This window comes from Aspergillus foveolatus (genome assembly GCF_047715535.1).
Source record: "Aspergillus foveolatus strain CBS 279.81 unplaced genomic scaffold BDW70scaffold_57, whole genome shotgun sequence".
NCBI classification, from domain to species: domain Eukaryota; kingdom Fungi; phylum Ascomycota; class Eurotiomycetes; order Eurotiales; family Aspergillaceae; genus Aspergillus; species Aspergillus foveolatus.
The window spans coordinates 94,905-111,021 of record NW_027396121.1 but is presented as its reverse complement, the minus strand read 5'-3'; the positions used below and the strand labels follow the sequence as shown (position 1 = coordinate 111,021).

Here is a 16,117-nt window from a genome sequence, read left to right as displayed (position 1 = left end):
CCTAAGCACGAATACGCGAGAATTGCCTGGTTCGGTCACTCACGTTCCAACCCTAGTCCATCGAGCCCTGGATAGACAGCATGAACCATGCGCTAGGCGTCTCAATACATACTAATGGGGCAGTTCCATAGAATGATCCCCTTCCTGCAGGGCGTCACGGTTGCCAATGAGTATAACGCACTCGCCGATATTGACGCCGTCGCAAAGGCTCTCTACTCAATTACTAAGCAGGCAAATGGCCTGTTTCTGCTCTCCGAGCGCCGGCTGCCGATGATCTTCCGCACTGCACTTCGCAATTATTTTCAAAACAGTACTGTCAATCGTATGTGAGTGTCGGTGCTCGTCTCTACCTGAGTCATTCAGACTTCCTTGTTCATCGGAGTGTATTCGTTGGTGCTACGAAATGAATTCCGGCTCAGTTGCAAGAAAGGAGGGATTGGCCGGAGATAGGGTGGCATGAGAGGGCAATATCTGCTCAGTCCAATATTGGGGCTCGCAGGATGGTCGAAGTCATCTCCTTCCGGGATGGGACTAGTTTTCTAGGGCCAGGCAGATCATTACATGATATGGTGGTCGTGCTTGATGCCATGTACACGGGTGACATTGGTGCTGATTGGTTGAACGGAGATGAACTCGTCAATTTGTGGACGCCGCGAGTATCTGGGCATGGCTGGCTTGAAGCGCGTTGTTTACTGGTGTTAAGGGAGCTTTTGGAGGACGCCCTTCCTCAGTAGGTGACTGGTATTCGAATCAAGTTTTCTTTGCTCGGGTTGAGTCGCGTACTAGATGCAGGCGAGGCGCTCTGAACGGGCATTCATCCGATATGAATGTAGTGATAATATATGATGGCATGTGGTATGTATCGGGCAAAATTGAGATAATATTTTGGTTACAGCAGCTTCAGTTGCTAAGCTATCAAAATGGATCTAGCCTGACATAACTATGCTGAGTATGAATTACTGCCAGTCTGAGAGCTGCTCGGTCATATAAAGTTGGATACGATGTAATATTATAGTTAACCAGAAATTTCTACTTGTACTGTACCACCTACAAGTACTCTAATTCCTCTAATGTAATGGACTTCTCAATATAAAGTGGCCTCGGGTATATCTCTAGTCAAGCAAGAGAGATTTCTATGTACAGACAGTCATAAAGGTGCCGCCAAGGTCATCAATGTCAAACCCTCTCCTCGACAATATTCTCACCCCTTGCCTCAGCAGCGAGCGCCTCCCTCTCATCAAAAGTCAACTCGCTCTTCGCCTCTTTAATCCTAACGAAAAGCGCCACAACGACTAGTCCAAAAGCCGCCAGTCCAACCTCGTACCAAAAGACTGCTTTGTAGCTCTTCCTTGCGCCCAGGTACCCGGTCTCGGTATGCACAATATCCGCGAAGCCCAGCATCACCGCGATCCCCATATGAAGCGTACAATTGATGAGTGCCCCCGCGAGGCCCTGTTTCGATTTCGGCATATTCGTCGTGATGAAAATATTTGCGAGGTTAAAAGAGATGTCAATCCCAATTGTCCCGCAAATCATCGAGGGAAATACGAACGCCCAGTAATTGCCGCCTTGCGGGACGACAGCGAAGAACAAGCCTGAACCGACGTAGCCGAGGCAGGATATCATGAGGAGGATTGTACCCGAAACACGGTGAAATATAAGCCCGCCAACGCAGGAGAGTATTAGCCCGCCGACAGCCATGGGTACGGTCCAGGCGACCATTTGGAATGGTGTGGCGCCCATGAAGTCAGACATGCTGGATACGAGTTAGTGGGGTTTAAGGGAGACGGCGAGAGTAAGAACTTACTATAAGACAGCGTAGAGGAGAAATACACCGAGACTTCCGTACAAGAAGAGCAGCGCAATTGCGAGTGGCTTCATGTACTTTACGGCAAATATATCCCCTGGCAGAAGCGGATTCTTAACTACCCAGCCTTCCACGTAGGTCAACGCCGCAAGAAGCGAAACGCCGAGTACAAAGCAGACGGGGATATATGGGGTGCGCCATCCCTGCGGGGCATAGGAACTGTGGGCGATAGCGAAGACGAAGAGGACTGAGCCTGACACTGATAATGCCAATCCGGTCCAGTCCATGGTTGCACCATTGCCCCTCGTTTCTTTGAAGTCCCGAGGGATGTAAAAAGTCGATGACAACGTAGTGATGGCGGATAAAATGGCGCCGATAAAAAAATACCACCGCCAGCTAAGATACTGGCTGCAGAGGCCAGAGAAGAAGATACCGACGAAGAACCCCAGCGCAGCACAGGCGCCATAGAGACTGAAAACAAAGTTTTTCCGAGGGCCGGGTCGATACGTTTTACCTAGAATCATGACACCGGAGGGGAGAAATGCCGCGAGACCAAGGCCTTGCAGAGCTCGAAAAATGACTAGCATGAGCCAAGACTGCGAGACGCCGCATAAAATCGACGATATCGTCAGCCATCCGGCTCCGGCAATGTAGATTGCATAGCCACCGAACATATCCGTGAGTCGGCCGAAGATAAGCAAGGTCGAAGTCACGGCTAGAGATAGCGAGGTTGACGGCCATATCGCGGACGCGGGGGGAAAGTCCAATTCTTCTATCAATGTCGGTAAAAGGACATTTGAGCCTGATATGTAGTACTCCTGTGGCGGCTTAGCGCTAATTCTAAACAGTGCTACATTGGAAGGATGGCTACGGCTTACCGCCAGAATTTGCGACATAATGATGGAGAAGCAAAAGGCGACTTCTGGCCACGCGCCCGAGAAGAATGGTGGTCGCTCCCTTCCGAGCCTCTCCAGTGACGCTTCATCGAGACCCGCGCCATTATCTCTTGGTGGTGAGGATTGCTCCGACTTCTGGCGAAGCGTCATCGTCTGGCTAAAGTCGGTGCAGGTGAGCAAATGCAACGATCCATGCTACTGACCAGAGTTCAATACAAAGTCAGGCATCGTAGGTTTTATATAGTCCGGGAGATTTGTAGGCGAGTTTTTTGTTTCGTAATGCAAACAACCCTTCTCCCCAGACCTTCTTTTTGGAGTAGTCGAGCGGATAGGAAAAGCTGGCTCAAGGCTTGGCTTTGGGCCAGCCGAAAAGGAGCTCGGGGCCGTAAACTTCTTAAGCCAGGCTCTGGTGGGGTAGACCGGGCGTTTCCACTGTTTCCAGAATCCTGACGTCGGCGGCCAGTAACCGTTTTAGGCAGCTCATTGGAGTGGGGCACCATGCTAGATGAGGAGCCAGTCATGGCTTGACCGGCCAATATCGAAGATCCAATCATTCGCCACGTCTGGATTGTGGTCGGTCTTGCTCCAATAATTTTGCAGGATGTCGGCGGCGCTTGTGACGTTCGAGCACTTGGTATCTTGCCAGAACTTCTTGAGAGCTTGTATAAGCAGATCTCTCTGCCGTCTTGTCTCGCATTCTAGGCCCGCTATTGTGATGGGCCAGAGGGTGCACTTGAGGAGGTTGGTCGGCTGCAATGAGGTAATAATATCGACTAGTTCGGATAGGACGCTCTCCCGAGAAGTTCGGGTTTTCTCAACGGCATCAAGTACCCGCTGCCCGTACAGTATTCCACCGAGTTGGTACGCTCGCGCCAATTTTGTTAGACCATCAAGATCGTGTATCACAGACTCGTGCGGGAGGGCCGAAGCCCACGCACGGCAGTCAAAGTCTCTCACGGCATCAAGGATTGAAAGGACATCCTCAGCTCGAGGCTGACCGGGGGTGTTCTCATTCGCAATCGTATCTCGCTGTAAAGAGAAGAATTGCACAGCTGTGAGAATGAACTCAGGACACCCAAGAAAGGATTCTTCAATAACATCGTCCAGAAGATTCGAGGACTCATCGATCGACGGGCATTTCGATAGCAGTTCGGGTCGAACAAAGGTCGCTCCCAGAGATTCGATCCTAAAGGTCAACAGTTAGCGATTTCCAACATCTTCAGTTTAGGGAAGAATACAAGTGAATCTGCTTGACGATGAACTTTCGTATCCGCTCAATAGTGCGGCCAGGGTCAGAGCTCGGTGTCAACGTCATCAAGGTCTTCGCGCCTTCCAGGTGGTAGTTCCATCGATCGCAACCGGACTCTAGAAGATCAAGGAATACTAGCAAGAACACCGTGGCAACTGTTGCAACCTGGTAGGAATGCTGCGTACTGACGGACCGTGACAGTCCCTGGATGGCACGATACTTGAACTGAAGAGCCTCACGGTCCGTGTCTGTGGAGACGGGAGACACATCTGCTCTATTGGCTGAGAATGGTTGCTCAGAGTTTGCCCGATGACGCGCAGCCAGAGCAAGCATGGCGTCAAGAAGAACCGAATCGCTCAGAGCGAGAGATATGAGACTTCGGAACGGGTTGTTCTCGCTATCGTATACGATGAAAACCTGGCATATCCGGTCATTGTCTGCGGACCGTCAGTGTACAGATACATATAAAGGAAGAGAATCGTACAGTAATTCAAGTAATACCGAGTATTTGGGTCTAACTTCGCAAGTGTCTCATCTTCCATGGACACTGGTATACTTATTGGCGTGTCTTTAGGGACTAGCTGCGTAGAGGCGCGTGCGTTCAATGGTTCTCGAATCTTGATTGACGGATCCAACGCCATCTCAATCGCGCTGACCGGAGTCGACGAGATTGACTCATTCTGATGCGATCGACCTCGCATACCCCCTCGGATAGCGACTCCCTGCACCCACCTGATCGGCCTTTTGTCGAGGCATTTCAGCCCCGCCTTCTCGCATTTCCGGCACGGAGTTTGAGATCGATCGCATTGGATGTGTCGTCGGCGACATGTATAGCACGCCTCCTGCATTGTACAGGAATCTATTCGATGATTATAATGTCATTATCGATGTTAAAAAGCATCAACGTCGGATAATTGCTTCGTTTCCTGGTGACAAAGAGATATGCACGTGATCTGCGGTGACTAATCTTAAGGCCTGAATACTAAGGCAGTAAAATGATGCTTACCCTACTTTCGTGGCATTCCCTTGATCAAGTACAATACGGCTTAGAGAATTGGAAGTGTAGCTGTCGAGGACTCTGATGAATGCTATATCAGTATGCTGGAAAAGTCTTATAACGACAAGCAAGTCAAGCTCCACATTCTGAGACCCTACCCTAGCCAACGTACCCACCCAGGCTGCTCAGTCCCCTCGGACTCATAAACCAATCCATAAAGAATCAGCGGCTGGATGAAGATGGTCAGAACTCTCAGCACGGCTGCGAACACTTTCCTCCTCTTCTTCTAATACGCAACACCTGCGCCAACCGCAATCCCCAGGGGGCCGCCAATATATAAAAACATCAACGCATGCAACATTGCGCCTCCATTCTGCGGGGTCATATACGAGCCGTCAAGAAGGATTGCGCATGCTGGAGAAATGAAATGGCGGACGACGGGTTTGAGCGGAAATCAGTCGTGACGTTAGTCCAGAGAAACCAGGTGGGGAGTGAGTAGACGGCAATGTCAAGTGTTACTGCCCATAGAGCCCAGGCTTTTATGAGTTTCTCTGGGCGTCTGTTCCTTGACGACTGGCTAGTCGGATAGCCATCCTCGGCCTTTGCAATGAAGATAAGCAGCTCGAAGAACAGCCGATGCCAGGTACATTGCCCCGAGCGCCTGCGAGAAAGAAATTTCCTTGCTGGCGAACAGTTTGATTAACTGTGGCAGTGCCCCGAGGAGAAATCCCGCCCAGCGGGCTTTTGCCTGAGAGTTGACGGCCTTTAGGGCTTGGGCGTCGGGCTGGTGGTGTCTACCATCCAGACGCTGCAAGAAAACATGGCCAGCTGCATAACGGATATTTATTGCACCTGGAGCATGCAGGACGTGGTCGACCGTGGAAGCCAAAACCCTGAGTACGTCACAGGTACATATAATAGGCGAGCTTCGAAGAATAGCTTGGTGGCGGGATGACAATCTCAACTCCCTCCCGGTGGGCTGGGCCGTCGAATTTACGGCGAAGCAGACCGTCCATAAGAAGAGCGTTGGCCAGTCTATCTCGGACGAACAGTCCTGTCCCGCTCCATTCCCAAGTGTGACTGTGGACCCGATCTGGCGGATAGCGGGTGTTGGCATTAGAAGAGAAGGCCTGCAACTACGTGCAGGTAAATGATTCACTAGATGAGCCTTGAACATGCTAAGCGCCTGGTCTTTCAAGGTTATCAACTAGCAAGGCTGTATTTCAGCTTTGCCCGGCCAGCCTCGCAGCCTCATCCCATGTCTCCTGCAGTGCCCTATGGCAGCGCCTTCCGGCCAGTTCCCTCAAATGCAGCATTGTAGAGGCACAACGTATAGTGGGCATCGATATCCGTCTGTGAAACCCATCGTATATCTTGTCAGGGGCATACTGATTAATGATTAACATCAGTGATCTGGGCCTCAAAGTCCCTGTGTACTCAGCAGGGAATGAGGTGACAAGCGGATGAAAATGTCAACGATAAGGTGAATATGAGAATTTACGGCTGATATAGATTATTAATGTTTATTATGGCACAAGGCCAGAAACATCGGTGGACTTTTATCGATAAGCACAGCCGAAAATCACAGCCGGCGGTAATCCCCACTTCCCCTCTTTGCGGGGCCGCTGCATTTCAAAGCAGCCAAAGCACCCCATATTTCATCATCCTGGCCAGCTTTTACACAACAGAAAGATTAGAAATCCACCGCAACAAAATGTGCTATATAACCCCGCTCTCCCTATCTCCTCTTCCCTTCCCGCATTGCCCTTTCAAAGATTCCACCCGTCCATCAGCACAACATGGCCACCCCTAAGATCATCCTCTACACAAACCACCTCTGCCCCTGGGCCCATCGCGCTCACATCGCCCTCAAGGAGCTTGGTCTCGAGTATGAGGAGGTGATTATTGACCTCGACACCCCGCGCGAGCCCTGGTATCTCGAGGTCAACCCGGTATGCACCCTTTCTGAGTGACACTTGCTTGATTCTTTACTAAACGTAACGTACAGCGCGGCCTTGTTCCTACCATCTCCTACAACGGCACCGTTATTCCTGAATCCGCCATTGTTGCGCAGCTCCTCGCCGACGCCCACCCAAGCCACCTCCTTCCCCCGTCCAACACCCCTGAAGGGGCCATCCAGCGCGCCCACGTCTCCTTCTTCGTCGACACCTTCATCGGCAAGGTCTGGTCGCAGGCATTCGCGGCCCAGAAGGCCGCGAGCGAGGAAGAGCGCGCCACCACGACGGAGAGCATTGTCGCGGCTATCGAGAAGAACAATGTCGAGGGTCTGCTGTACCCAGAGGGGTCTGGGTCAGGACCCTTTTTCCGCGGTGCGGAGAAGTTGACGCAGGTCGAGGTTCTGACGGGAAGCTTTCTGCTGCGATTGCTCTCGTTGCACAAGTATGGTTTGCTTGCGCCGGAGCTGCCGAGCCAGTTGGAGAAGCGGGTGCCGAAGTTCTATAAATGGGCGCAGGAGGTCGTCAAGCAGGAGAGTGTCAATTATATTTGGGATGAGGAGAAGGTTGGCACTCGGACGGCAAAGAAGTTCGGCGTTGCTGCAAAAAAATGAAATTGTAGGGAGATATACTATAATAAACCCTAATGTGGCAGCTGCTGATGCCTTGATGATTCAATGTGAGAAACACCTCCTTTAGCGCTTGGCCGTGCTAACCGCCTGGCATCTATGCGTGCAATGCTGCTCTTGCCGCCGTAATCATCTTCAACGATGTTTTGAATGAAACCCAGGCCAGCCGTAACTGTGCCGATATTAGTGCACTGCGGACTCCGTAACTCGAGATAGCCTCCCTCCCTCGCGATCAGGAACCCTAGTTTACCTAAAGCTTCCCCTTCTCTCTGCCTTGAACCTTCAGCTCCAGATCCCCATGGGGCAGTCCCAGATAATCCCACATGAAATGAAACCGATCGCTTCCAAAGAACGGCTCCACATTGCCTTTCCCATCATGCACCATGAACCACGGGCACCCGAACGCTCCAAGCTCCTTGACAGCTTTGGTCGTTACGTCGGTGAGCGCCTGTTTCGTCTCTGGCTTGTTCGCACCAGCTACGATTTCTTGGACCTGGGTCTTATCAAAGACAGTGCCCAGTGCAATGGCGAGGTTTTCAGGGCTTGAGATGTCGATATGTCGGTACCAGAACGACTCAAAGCAGGAGTGAAAGGTCGCTTCGTATTTGTCCTTTGAGTACGTTTGTTTTATGTATGTGAGGGCACGTTGCGGCTATCTCTCCGTCAGTACTCACTTCACACACTAGCACGTTTCACTGTAGTCGTGAACAGAGAGGACACTGACAAGCAGCGACAAGATCGGGAAGAAACTCGGGACCTCAAAATCGTGCCCGAAGTAGCGCTGAGCTCGTTTGACGTCGTATCGACTGTATGCGGCTTTGGCAGGGAGAGTCCATGGGGGTTTGTTTCCTTTTGGTTAGAACTCTGTCAGCTCCAAGTGAACCCGAGTCAATAAGGGCGACAGTGGGCTCAGACGAACCGCTACCGACGTTGATTCCGCCGAGAAAGACGGGGATGAACCTGGCTTGTCAACTCCTGGTTGTGGATAGGGTATTAGTAATGGTCCGACTTACTCGACTTCAACGTCTAGCGCTTCAAGAGCGGCTCGGTTAGACTGGAGATAGGTGAAGGCATAGAAGCTGTATGTTGAGACTGCCCGAAGTTACTTGATTGTTTTGAACCCGGGAATGGGGGCGGGCGCACCGATGTCGATGTAGCACTCGATCTTTTTCTGGCCCATTTTGACTGGACTGGTGGTTATCTAGAGTCTGTGATGCTCCGGCTTCAACAGCAGCTGTAATTGTGGTCTTAAAAGAGATCGAGCTCTCTGCGACATTGCCGTGGTTAAAGATCTGCGTGAAATTGCCGAGGTTCTTTTTTTGTATTAGTCGACCCATGGCTCTGGAATCCTGCAAGAGCATAACAAGACATTTGAAACCTGGTCTGCCAAACCATCATAAGTCTTCATGAGTCTTCTATCACCAGTTGTTTAGAAGCTATAGCCAGAAAGGCAGTTGGAAGATACCTTCTATAAGTGCCCCCACAGTTTTATCCTCGGTCTAAAACCTCTGCTTTAACACCGCTCCACGTGGATGGGCCATTTTATATATTTCTGCTCTTTCACATGGTGCCAAGAACGTAACTCTAGACCTCCAGGCATTGAATCCAATAAACAGAGCCAATTTATGCGTAGAAAAACATATCTTGATCTCCGACCCATACGACTTTACACTCGTCGTTTTTACCTCATCTTAATGATCGGAGAAAGTTCCACAATTCCGTCGACAATCTGCCGCGAGTCGTTGCTTCGGTACCTTCCAAACGGTTGAGAGGCCGCGAAATTATAAAATTCGATCATCTGCTGCAGCAGTTTTGGCTGCCGCTTGAGTACTTGGTCGGTGAGAATCACCGACGCCGGTTCTATACATATTGTTTGTCGGGCGGAACGTGCTTTTAGCTAGATCCTCGATAACCTCACTCCGTTCCCGTTCCGGTAATCACCGCGCCAGAATAAGCTAGCGCTATCCCCGGAATTTTTCGATTCAAGATGGGCCCAGATCCAGGACCTGCTCAGGGACCGGGTTGGTGGCCTAATACCCGAATAATCTATACTTCTCTTGGCTCTACGGAGCTTCAGGCGGAAATTGCGGGGATACGTAGCTACATATAATAGTCCTAAAACTGTTCCACACCGTTCAAGGATTCCCCTCTATCCATTGATTATCTAGACCAAATCTCTAGTCATGAGACTCATTCACGCTGTGCTTGGACTTCTCGCCGGTGCGGCTCCCGCCCTTGTTGCAGCCAGTCCGGCAGCGCCAATCGGCCGCAGCAATGGTCGGGACCAAGTGTCGAAAGCAGTAGGCCGACACTTTCAGATTGACGGCAAAGTGCAATACTTTGCGGGTACGAACTGCTGGTGGTTGGGCAATCTGCTCAATGATTTCGAGGTCGAGCTTGCTGTCTCTCAGATTGCCGAAGTACGCCTCACCAACCTGACGGATATCGGATCGAGTACTGATGATGACAGACCGGGTACAAAGTCGTCCGAACCTGGGGCTTCTTCGGTGTCAACGATCCATCCAACCCCGGCCAGCCTGTATACTACCAGGTCCTGAATGAAAGCTTGTATGAGGGTGGATTGGGGATCAACTACGGGTCTAATGGTCTGTCTTTTATAGTCCTCCCTTCTCCGTTCACCCGCAGGCAGGTGTAGCCTAACAGACATCTGGACGCAGGCATTCGCCGCCTCGACACCGTGGTCTCCCTCGCTGAGAAATACGACATCCAGCTTGTCCTGACATTCATGAACAACTGGAACGACTTTGGCGGAATAAACATCTACAGCAACGCATTCGGCAGCAACGCGACTACCTGGTACACAGACAAGAAAAGCCAGAGGGCATACCGCGAGTACATCAAATTCATCGTCAACCGGTACAAGGACTCTTCCGCGATTTTCGCGTGGGAACTGGGCAATGAGCCTCGCTGCAAGGGATGTGATCCATCCGTCATATACAATTGGGCCAAGAGCGTCAGCACGTACATCAAAAAGTTAGACAAGAAGCACATGGTTGCGCTCGGAGACGAAGGCTGGCTCTGTCCGCCTGAGGGAGACGGGAGCTACGCGTACGATTGCTCAGAGGGAGTCGACTTTGTGAAGAACCTCGAGATCGAGACGCTCGATTACGGGACCTTCCACCTCTACCCGGAATCCTGGGGGTACAACTACAGCTGGGGCAGTGAGTGGGTGCTGCAGCACGATGCCATCGGGAAGAGGTTCAACAAGCCCGTCGTCTTCGAGGAATATGGGACTCCGCTCAACCATACGCAGCTCGAGCGGCCGTGGCAGCTGACAACAGTCAAAGAGACGCAGGTGGCGGCGGACTTTATCTGGCAGTTTGGGACTGTGCTTCCCGTGGAGGGAACGAAGTGGGGGGATGTGAATTCGATCTACTATGGAACGGAGGAGTATGAGATCTTGGCCGTCCAGCATGCGAGGGAGATGGCCAGGAAGAAAGTGCCGCGGCACTAGAGCTGGTGATAACAGGGTACTTGCTATCCAATGTATATCAAAGACACTTCAGCCATATTAACAGTTCAATAAATCGAAAAGAAAAAGTCTCTCGCAAGCAGATCTATTCGGGTCAGCCGTGGTTATAGTATTTCGGTGACTTCAGCTTGCAATTTCAAATCATCCCTCATCGCCCATTCCGCTGCTGCTAGAGACGCTCAATAGCAGGTATGAGGACGCAGAGTACGATGCCAAGGGACATGCGCCGCGCAAGTCGATGACTGAGTTCCCCCTGGGTGGTCAGCCCCGAACACTAACCTTTGTGAACCACGTTGGCTCTAAGTAGGACATGGACAGCCGTCCACATTTAGCAACGTTCGGTCGCAGGCTCTGAGCCAAACGGCGCCGTGAGAGGCCGGCATCATCTTCTCGACGGCCTGGAGAATGAGACCAACGCACTGCACGTGACCGGCCCTGGTCTTGGTTTCTTGATCGCTTCCAGTTCGCATTCGTCGAAACCGGATCGAGCAGTGACTCCTAACCAATCCGCTGCTTCCTCCTCACCCAGACCTCCTTCTCATTAGGATTTCCATCCGCCCCATCTCTCACTTGCACCTCCCAGATCTTCAACTTGTAGTTTCCTCGATCCGCCTTGCCAGAGAAGATATCAAACCCCCACCCATGCTTGGGGCACGTGATCCCCGCACTGAGTGTGATGCCAAAGTCTTCTATGTCAAAGAGACTCCCTTGCGAGAGGGGGTAGGAAGAGTGCGGGCATTGCTGCACTCATCAGACACTTCGCCCTAACTACCATACATCTGGAGGAAGGAGGTATCTAGGCTTACATGATCAATCGCATGAACGTTCCCTTTATACCGAAACACTAAGACTTGGTCTTTCAGGTCACCCGGTAGATCAATGTCCGTCTCAACCGGTTTCTCGGTTGTGCCAGCGGGGATCCGGAACGCCTTGCATGATGATGTGACCTGGCAGTCGGAGTCTGGAGAGATCTCAGGGAAGTCAGAGAGCAACCCAACGCGGTGCCAAGCTGCATCGGCTTTTGCTGAACGGAAAAAGGGGTTCGTGAACATTTCGTCATGTGGTTCTTATCAGAGGTCGTGGTTGAAGGTCGCACTGGTTGCCGGGTCGGCCTTTTTTTCTTTTAAGCTCGGTACCTGACCCACTATGGTGACTAACTATTTTTTGGAAATAGGGGCTAATCGCACTTCGTCTGGCATTGTTTGCCCAGTTTAGGCATCGGCATCCTGTTTTCTGATTGGAGAGAAATTGACAGACGATAGTTGCGATAGTTTTAGCATTTCCAACAAGAGACGTGTACCTTGATGAAGAGAGCTGTCTTTGACTCTCAGCGTTAGGCTCAAGATATCCCGTGTCTATAGGGTAGTCCTCCCCCCATCGGTTAGATCATAGTAGGCTTCCAATTCGCTCTCCTTCTCTTCCAGATGCTTCATTCTCAGTCTTCTCGACCCAGTCCTCAATGCGCCGCCCTTTGCATCCACAATACCCCTCGCCCACTCCGTCGCCCCATCATTCCCATCAACTACAGGGAAAAAGGTATCGCCCATCCCCGTAACCTGGGACTGCGCATAGATATTCTCCCAGCACCCCTTCGGCACTACATACGTCTCGTGCCAGATGGCCAGATGCGGATGCGCCTTAACAATCCCAGTCCACCACCGCACACCGTCCGCATGGAGCTGGTCATGCGCAAAGCGATGCAGCCCCTCATAGTCACGCATGTACATGATAACAAGCGTCTCATTCCCCGCCGCATCCGACTGGCCCACAAACCGCGTCATGCCTAAAAGGCCATACTTGTCCGGATTCACGCGTAGGGACTCATACATCTTCTCGGCCCAGTCTCCCAGCTCTTTATACCCCGGCGCGAGCAGGCCCAGTGGGTGATTGCATTTTGCGCCCAGGTGGAAGACGATCAGCGGCTTGGCGGCTGGGTCGCCGTCCTGCGAGCCCGTGGTCGCGTTCAAAGTGCTGGCGAAGGAGCCGTCGGTATTGGGATACTGGGCGCTGTATTTCGGCATAATGACGCCGTCCATGTATCGGTTGCGTTTGAGGTTGAGTGTCATGAGGAGCGTGTCGAGAGCTCTGTAGCCCAGGATTAGGGTTGTCGGGAGGAGGGATCTGTAGCCGAAGGCTGCGACTGCGGCGCCTTGAAGGACGCCGCCGAGGAGGAGCCAGGTCGAGAGGGAGAGGCCGTCGCGCAGGATGACGGTGGGAGATGGCGGGCGGATGGGCAGGGGTGGGTTTTTCCTTTGCCCTTCTGGGATGGGCAGAGGCGGCAGGAGGGGTTTGAAGGGCGCCATGGTGGCAGGTGTAGGTATCCTGGAGGTGACTCTCAGGGAGTAGCTAAAGCGATAAACCATGGGATGAGAGTATCGGCCTACTTATATTTCTCCAAGGCCGTTGGGGTGGGGTTGCACGGCGGGGTCAGTATGCTAGTATGCAGCATATCCACCTGCCTACGTACGTAAGGGGCTAGCTCTAGCTCCTATCCGGGATAAAATTTCATGCCGGAGACTCTGCTGGTCAGCCGCTCTTCGCTGTCTCCCATTGCTCGCGGAAATCCGTCTGTTGATGTGTTGATCCTTAGTGGGTAGGTCCCTTTCTTCAGCGGTGAGCCCTAAATAGGGAGTCGGCCTCCCAGGCCTCGCAAAGTCCATCACATGCGGATATGCGTGGCTTCTGACCTCGGGAATAGTGACAATATGCGGTGCATGATCGTCTGAACGCCAGTCGGCTCGGGTATTTAACAATGTACGCCAAGTAAACGATCGAAAGCTTTAGTCGTAATTTTACCGGTTGCCCTTTGTGATCAGTTACGCGGGCTGCGATGTGATCATAATGTACATTAAGCGTCCAAATCCTGAGGACTAGTCTAAATACAAGCAAAAATATTTATGCACATATACAATATGCACGGATACCTGCACCATAACCTGTAATCCGGGGGGGAACCATTAATAACCCTCCATATCATTCCAATAAAGCGTGCCGTGCTGCATCTCCCCGCGCGGATTCAACTCCCACCCCAGCATCAGATTTGTCCACTGGAGCAGATGGCTTGCAATCTTAATGTGCCCAACATCCGTGGGATGGTTCTTTGGGTTGATATCGTTGTGGCCGAGGATGCCGTCCGTGTGGAACAGGTAGACGAAGCGCCATTTGCGGTCCTTGAAATGCTCGTAGACGCGCTGGATCTCTTCTTCGTAGATCACTGACTGAGTATATTCGCTGCCTTCTTGATTCCAGATGCCCCATTGTGTCTGCATCACGATATTAGTACGATTTTTCATTTGGTCAGCTTTAAGGGGGCGCACCATAATCACAATCGACGCGTCGGGCCAATGCTGATGGATATTCTCAATGAGATCAACGTATCCCTGGTAAAAGTTCTCTCCTGGGATCTCGTTCGGATGGCGGTGGTCGTTGCCGCCCATTTGGATGATGACCAGGTCGGCCGGTTGTTCAGCGGTGACGTCCCATTCCTCGGGCTCGCCTCCATACATGTCGCGCGCGCGGGAACCGGGGTCAGAGGCACGGTGCCAATACCAGATCTGTCACGTCAGTCAGAGGGGTCGTCATGGTTCTGGCTGAGCGAGATAATTACCATTCCGTGCACGCCGCCACCGTAGCACTGCATGTCAACCAGGCATGCTCCAGGGTAGGCCTGTGTTCGTTAGCAAGTGCATTTCACAGTAGAATATAGTGACGAACAGTGATCCCGAATTCGACATTGCCCAGCCCTTGCGCGTATATAAACGACCATGCTGAAAGCGTCTCGTATGTCGCATACTGACCGCCGGTCAAACTGGCACTGTTAGCGCGGGTCGCAGGTATCGGTCCAGGCGAACATACGATCCTCCAATGATTTCAACTTTCTTTTTAAAAGTCGGAGGTTTTGTGAGGTGGTCATCGACGTCAACGGACACCCCAGCAATCTGGACTGTACGGATGGTAAGCGGAGGCGCAAACGAACGGACGGTTTTACTTATCCTATGCCCCAGTTCGTGACTGTATCGGTCAGTATTATTTCCCTGCAGTGGTATTTTGATGTCGGACGCACCTCTCATCTCAAAAATGTGGTCTCCATCACCGGGTAACTCCTCGTAGTGTGTTCCCTCCCCGACGAACTGATACGTCGCATCTGCGGTGACATTCGTGAAGAGCCAGTCCAGCGTTCCGATTCTGCCAATCGTTATAACCAGCTCTAATTTATAACCTGGACATCGACGGAGCGTACCGGTAAGCGACGAGTGTTCCTTCGCTGGTGTGTTCACCGAAACTCAGCGCAAGCTAGGCAGACAAATATTATTATCGGAGTCACCACAATACCAAATTGCCATTGACAGCGCACCTTTTTACCCGAGAATTGTAACTTGAGCCCCGGAGCTCTGGACGAGAGTTAGTGAGTGAGCGGATGCCTCCCGGATACGAGAGGAAGAAGCAGAGAGACAGACGACCACCCTACAACACAACCAGTCAGTTAGCCAGTTGATCAATCAATCGCAAAGCAGTGGCGAAGACGCACATGAAATATGTTTACTATCCCATCTCCCCTTGTACGAGATCTCAGGTGCATCGGCATCGTAACTCCTCCAGCTGCTATCCAGATCGATAGTTGAACACTGGCCCGGGTAAGGATCGGCTCGCGGCTGGCCATTCTCCATGATCGTGGCCGAGCCGAGCGACCAGAGCAGGGCCGCAAGCAGAAAGCGAAACCACATCATCGTCGTGCACCGGTCAGAAAGCGAGCGAAACGGTGCCGGGGCGCAGCGACATGAAGTGGCCAGCTGAGCTGGAATTTTCAAATCCGGAGTTCCTGGAGCAGTCAGGGTCCCGGCACACCAAAAAGATAGGACAAAGAGTCAACTGGGCCACTGAACACTGGGCGGCGGGCCATGGCCCATCAAAAAATTATTGGAGCAGACTAGTCGATGACGCGATCGACCGATAGGCTGGCCTTATGGGGCGAAGAAGAGGAGCACCAGTCAAATGGAAAAGGGGTGCCTGTTCATTTCCCCGCTGTTCTCCAGGAGCCGAGCTGGTTGGCGCGTACGCTGTCGACAATTTGGCGGCCTGGTCCGCGTTTCT

The 16,117-nt window shown here is 52.0% G+C and overlaps 8 protein-coding genes across 8 annotated transcripts; 2 read left to right on the top strand and 6 right to left on the bottom strand.

Annotated features, from left to right (window-relative positions):
• Positions 1-1,123: 1,123 nt before the first annotated feature.
• BDW70DRAFT_99769 (putative MFS multidrug transporter) lies at positions 1,124-3,028 on the bottom strand. Its single transcript, XM_073745372.1, has 3 exons — positions 2,686-3,028; positions 1,808-2,625; positions 1,124-1,756 (listed from the first exon to the last, which is right to left on the bottom strand). Exons 1-3 carry the CDS (start codon positions 2,851-2,853, stop codon positions 1,177-1,179), a joined length of 1,566 nt encoding a protein of 521 aa, XP_073592987.1. The 5' UTR covers positions 2,854-3,028; the 3' UTR covers positions 1,124-1,176.
• BDW70DRAFT_99768 (Zn(II)2Cys6 transcription factor) lies at positions 3,029-4,832 on the bottom strand. The gene is made up of 3 exons (XM_073745371.1): positions 4,437-4,832; positions 3,942-4,389; positions 3,029-3,889 (listed from the first exon to the last, which is right to left on the bottom strand). The coding sequence occupies exons 1-3, from the start codon at positions 4,798-4,800 to the stop codon at positions 3,205-3,207; spliced, it is 1,497 nt and encodes a 498-aa protein (XP_073592986.1). The 5' UTR covers positions 4,801-4,832; the 3' UTR covers positions 3,029-3,204.
• A 1,788-nt stretch (positions 4,833-6,620) lies between these two features.
• BDW70DRAFT_170556 (glutathione S-transferase family protein) lies at positions 6,621-7,518 on the top strand (the record flags this gene model as incomplete). The annotated part of the gene is made up of 2 exons (XM_073742962.1): positions 6,621-6,901; positions 6,958-7,518. Exons 1-2 carry the CDS (start codon positions 6,749-6,751, stop codon positions 7,516-7,518), a joined length of 714 nt encoding a protein of 237 aa, XP_073592985.1. The 5' UTR covers positions 6,621-6,748.
• A 265-nt stretch (positions 7,519-7,783) lies between these two features.
• BDW70DRAFT_162855 (putative DSBA family oxidoreductase) lies at positions 7,784-8,713 on the bottom strand (the record flags this gene model as incomplete). The annotated part of the gene is made up of 5 exons (XM_073741206.1): positions 7,784-8,185; positions 8,258-8,382; positions 8,453-8,493; positions 8,547-8,625; positions 8,677-8,713. The coding sequence occupies 5 exons, from the start codon at positions 8,711-8,713 to the stop codon at positions 7,784-7,786; spliced, it is 684 nt and encodes a 227-aa protein (XP_073592984.1).
• A 1,003-nt stretch (positions 8,714-9,716) lies between these two features.
• On the top strand, positions 9,717-11,008 carry BDW70DRAFT_170554 (glycoside hydrolase 5 family protein; the record flags this gene model as incomplete). Its single annotated transcript, XM_073742961.1, has 3 exons — positions 9,717-9,953; positions 10,004-10,139; positions 10,212-11,008. The coding sequence occupies 3 exons, from the start codon at positions 9,717-9,719 to the stop codon at positions 11,006-11,008; spliced, it is 1,170 nt and encodes a 389-aa protein (XP_073592983.1).
• Positions 11,009-11,011: 3 nt separating this feature from the next.
• BDW70DRAFT_142253 (Rieske (2Fe-2S) protein) lies at positions 11,012-12,249 on the bottom strand. The gene is made up of 3 exons (XM_073737900.1): positions 11,833-12,249; positions 11,159-11,767; positions 11,012-11,111 (listed from the first exon to the last, which is right to left on the bottom strand). Exons 1-2 carry the CDS (start codon positions 12,076-12,078, stop codon positions 11,525-11,527), a joined length of 489 nt encoding a protein of 162 aa, XP_073592982.1. The 5' UTR covers positions 12,079-12,249; the 3' UTR covers positions 11,012-11,111; positions 11,159-11,524.
• Positions 12,250-12,252: 3 nt separating this feature from the next.
• On the bottom strand, positions 12,253-13,365 carry fmaE (monooxygenase fmaE). Its single transcript, XM_073737899.1, has one exon. It carries the CDS (start codon positions 13,327-13,329, stop codon positions 12,382-12,384), a length of 948 nt encoding a protein of 315 aa, XP_073592981.1. The 5' UTR covers positions 13,330-13,365; the 3' UTR covers positions 12,253-12,381.
• A 459-nt stretch (positions 13,366-13,824) lies between these two features.
• On the bottom strand, positions 13,825-15,909 carry BDW70DRAFT_142248 (SGNH/GDSL hydrolase family protein). The gene is made up of 11 exons (XM_073737898.1): positions 15,555-15,909; positions 15,484-15,490; positions 15,381-15,417; positions 15,267-15,319; positions 15,090-15,211; positions 15,019-15,037; positions 14,882-14,971; positions 14,741-14,834; positions 14,634-14,693; positions 14,344-14,580; positions 13,825-14,289 (listed from the first exon to the last, which is right to left on the bottom strand). Exons 1-11 carry the CDS (start codon positions 15,751-15,753, stop codon positions 13,984-13,986), a joined length of 1,224 nt encoding a protein of 407 aa, XP_073592980.1. The 5' UTR covers positions 15,754-15,909; the 3' UTR covers positions 13,825-13,983.
• Positions 15,910-16,117: the final 208 nt, after the last annotated feature.

Excerpts from the sequence above, each read along its gene's own strand:
- BDW70DRAFT_99769 (XM_073745372.1), bottom strand. The coding sequence starts at position 2,853 with ATGACGCTTCGCCAGAAGTCGGAGCAATCCTCACCACCAAGAGATAAT. Across the intron at positions 2,626-2,685 it reads TTATGTCGCAAATTCTGGCG|GAGTACTACATATCAGGCTC; the intron begins GTAAGCCGTAGC and ends AAGCCGCCACAG. Across the intron at positions 1,757-1,807 it reads CTCCTCTACGCTGTCTTATA|CATGTCTGACTTCATGGGCG; the intron begins GTAAGTTCTTAC and ends ACTCGTATCCAG.
- BDW70DRAFT_99768 (XM_073745371.1), bottom strand. The coding sequence starts at position 4,800 with ATGCAGGAGGCGTGCTATACATGTCGCCGACGACACATCCAATGCGAT. Across the intron at positions 4,390-4,436 it reads TCGGTATTACTTGAATTACT|ACAATGACCGGATATGCCAG; the intron begins GTACGATTCTCT and ends GACGGTCCGCAG. Across the intron at positions 3,890-3,941 it reads ATCGTCAAGCAGATTCACTT|GATCGAATCTCTGGGAGCGA; the intron begins GTATTCTTCCCT and ends GTTGACCTTTAG.
- BDW70DRAFT_142248 (XM_073737898.1), bottom strand. The coding sequence starts at position 15,753 with ATGATGTGGTTTCGCTTTCTGCTTGCGGCCCTGCTCTGGTCGCTCGGC. Across the intron at positions 15,212-15,266 it reads GGAACACTCGTCGCTTACCG|AATCGGAACGCTGGACTGGC; the intron begins GTACGCTCCGTC and ends AACGATTGGCAG. Across the intron at positions 14,581-14,633 it reads GTGGCGGCGTGCACGGAATG|ATCTGGTATTGGCACCGTGC; the intron begins GTAATTATCTCG and ends CTGACGTGACAG.
- BDW70DRAFT_142253 (XM_073737900.1), bottom strand. The coding sequence starts at position 12,078 with ATGTTCACGAACCCCTTTTTCCGTTCAGCAAAAGCCGATGCAGCTTGG. Across the intron at positions 11,768-11,832 it reads ACGTTCATGCGATTGATCAT|CAATGCCCGCACTCTTCCTA; the intron begins GTAAGCCTAGAT and ends TGATGAGTGCAG.
- fmaE (XM_073737899.1), bottom strand. The coding sequence starts at position 13,329 with ATGGCGCCCTTCAAACCCCTCCTGCCGCCTCTGCCCATCCCAGAAGGG.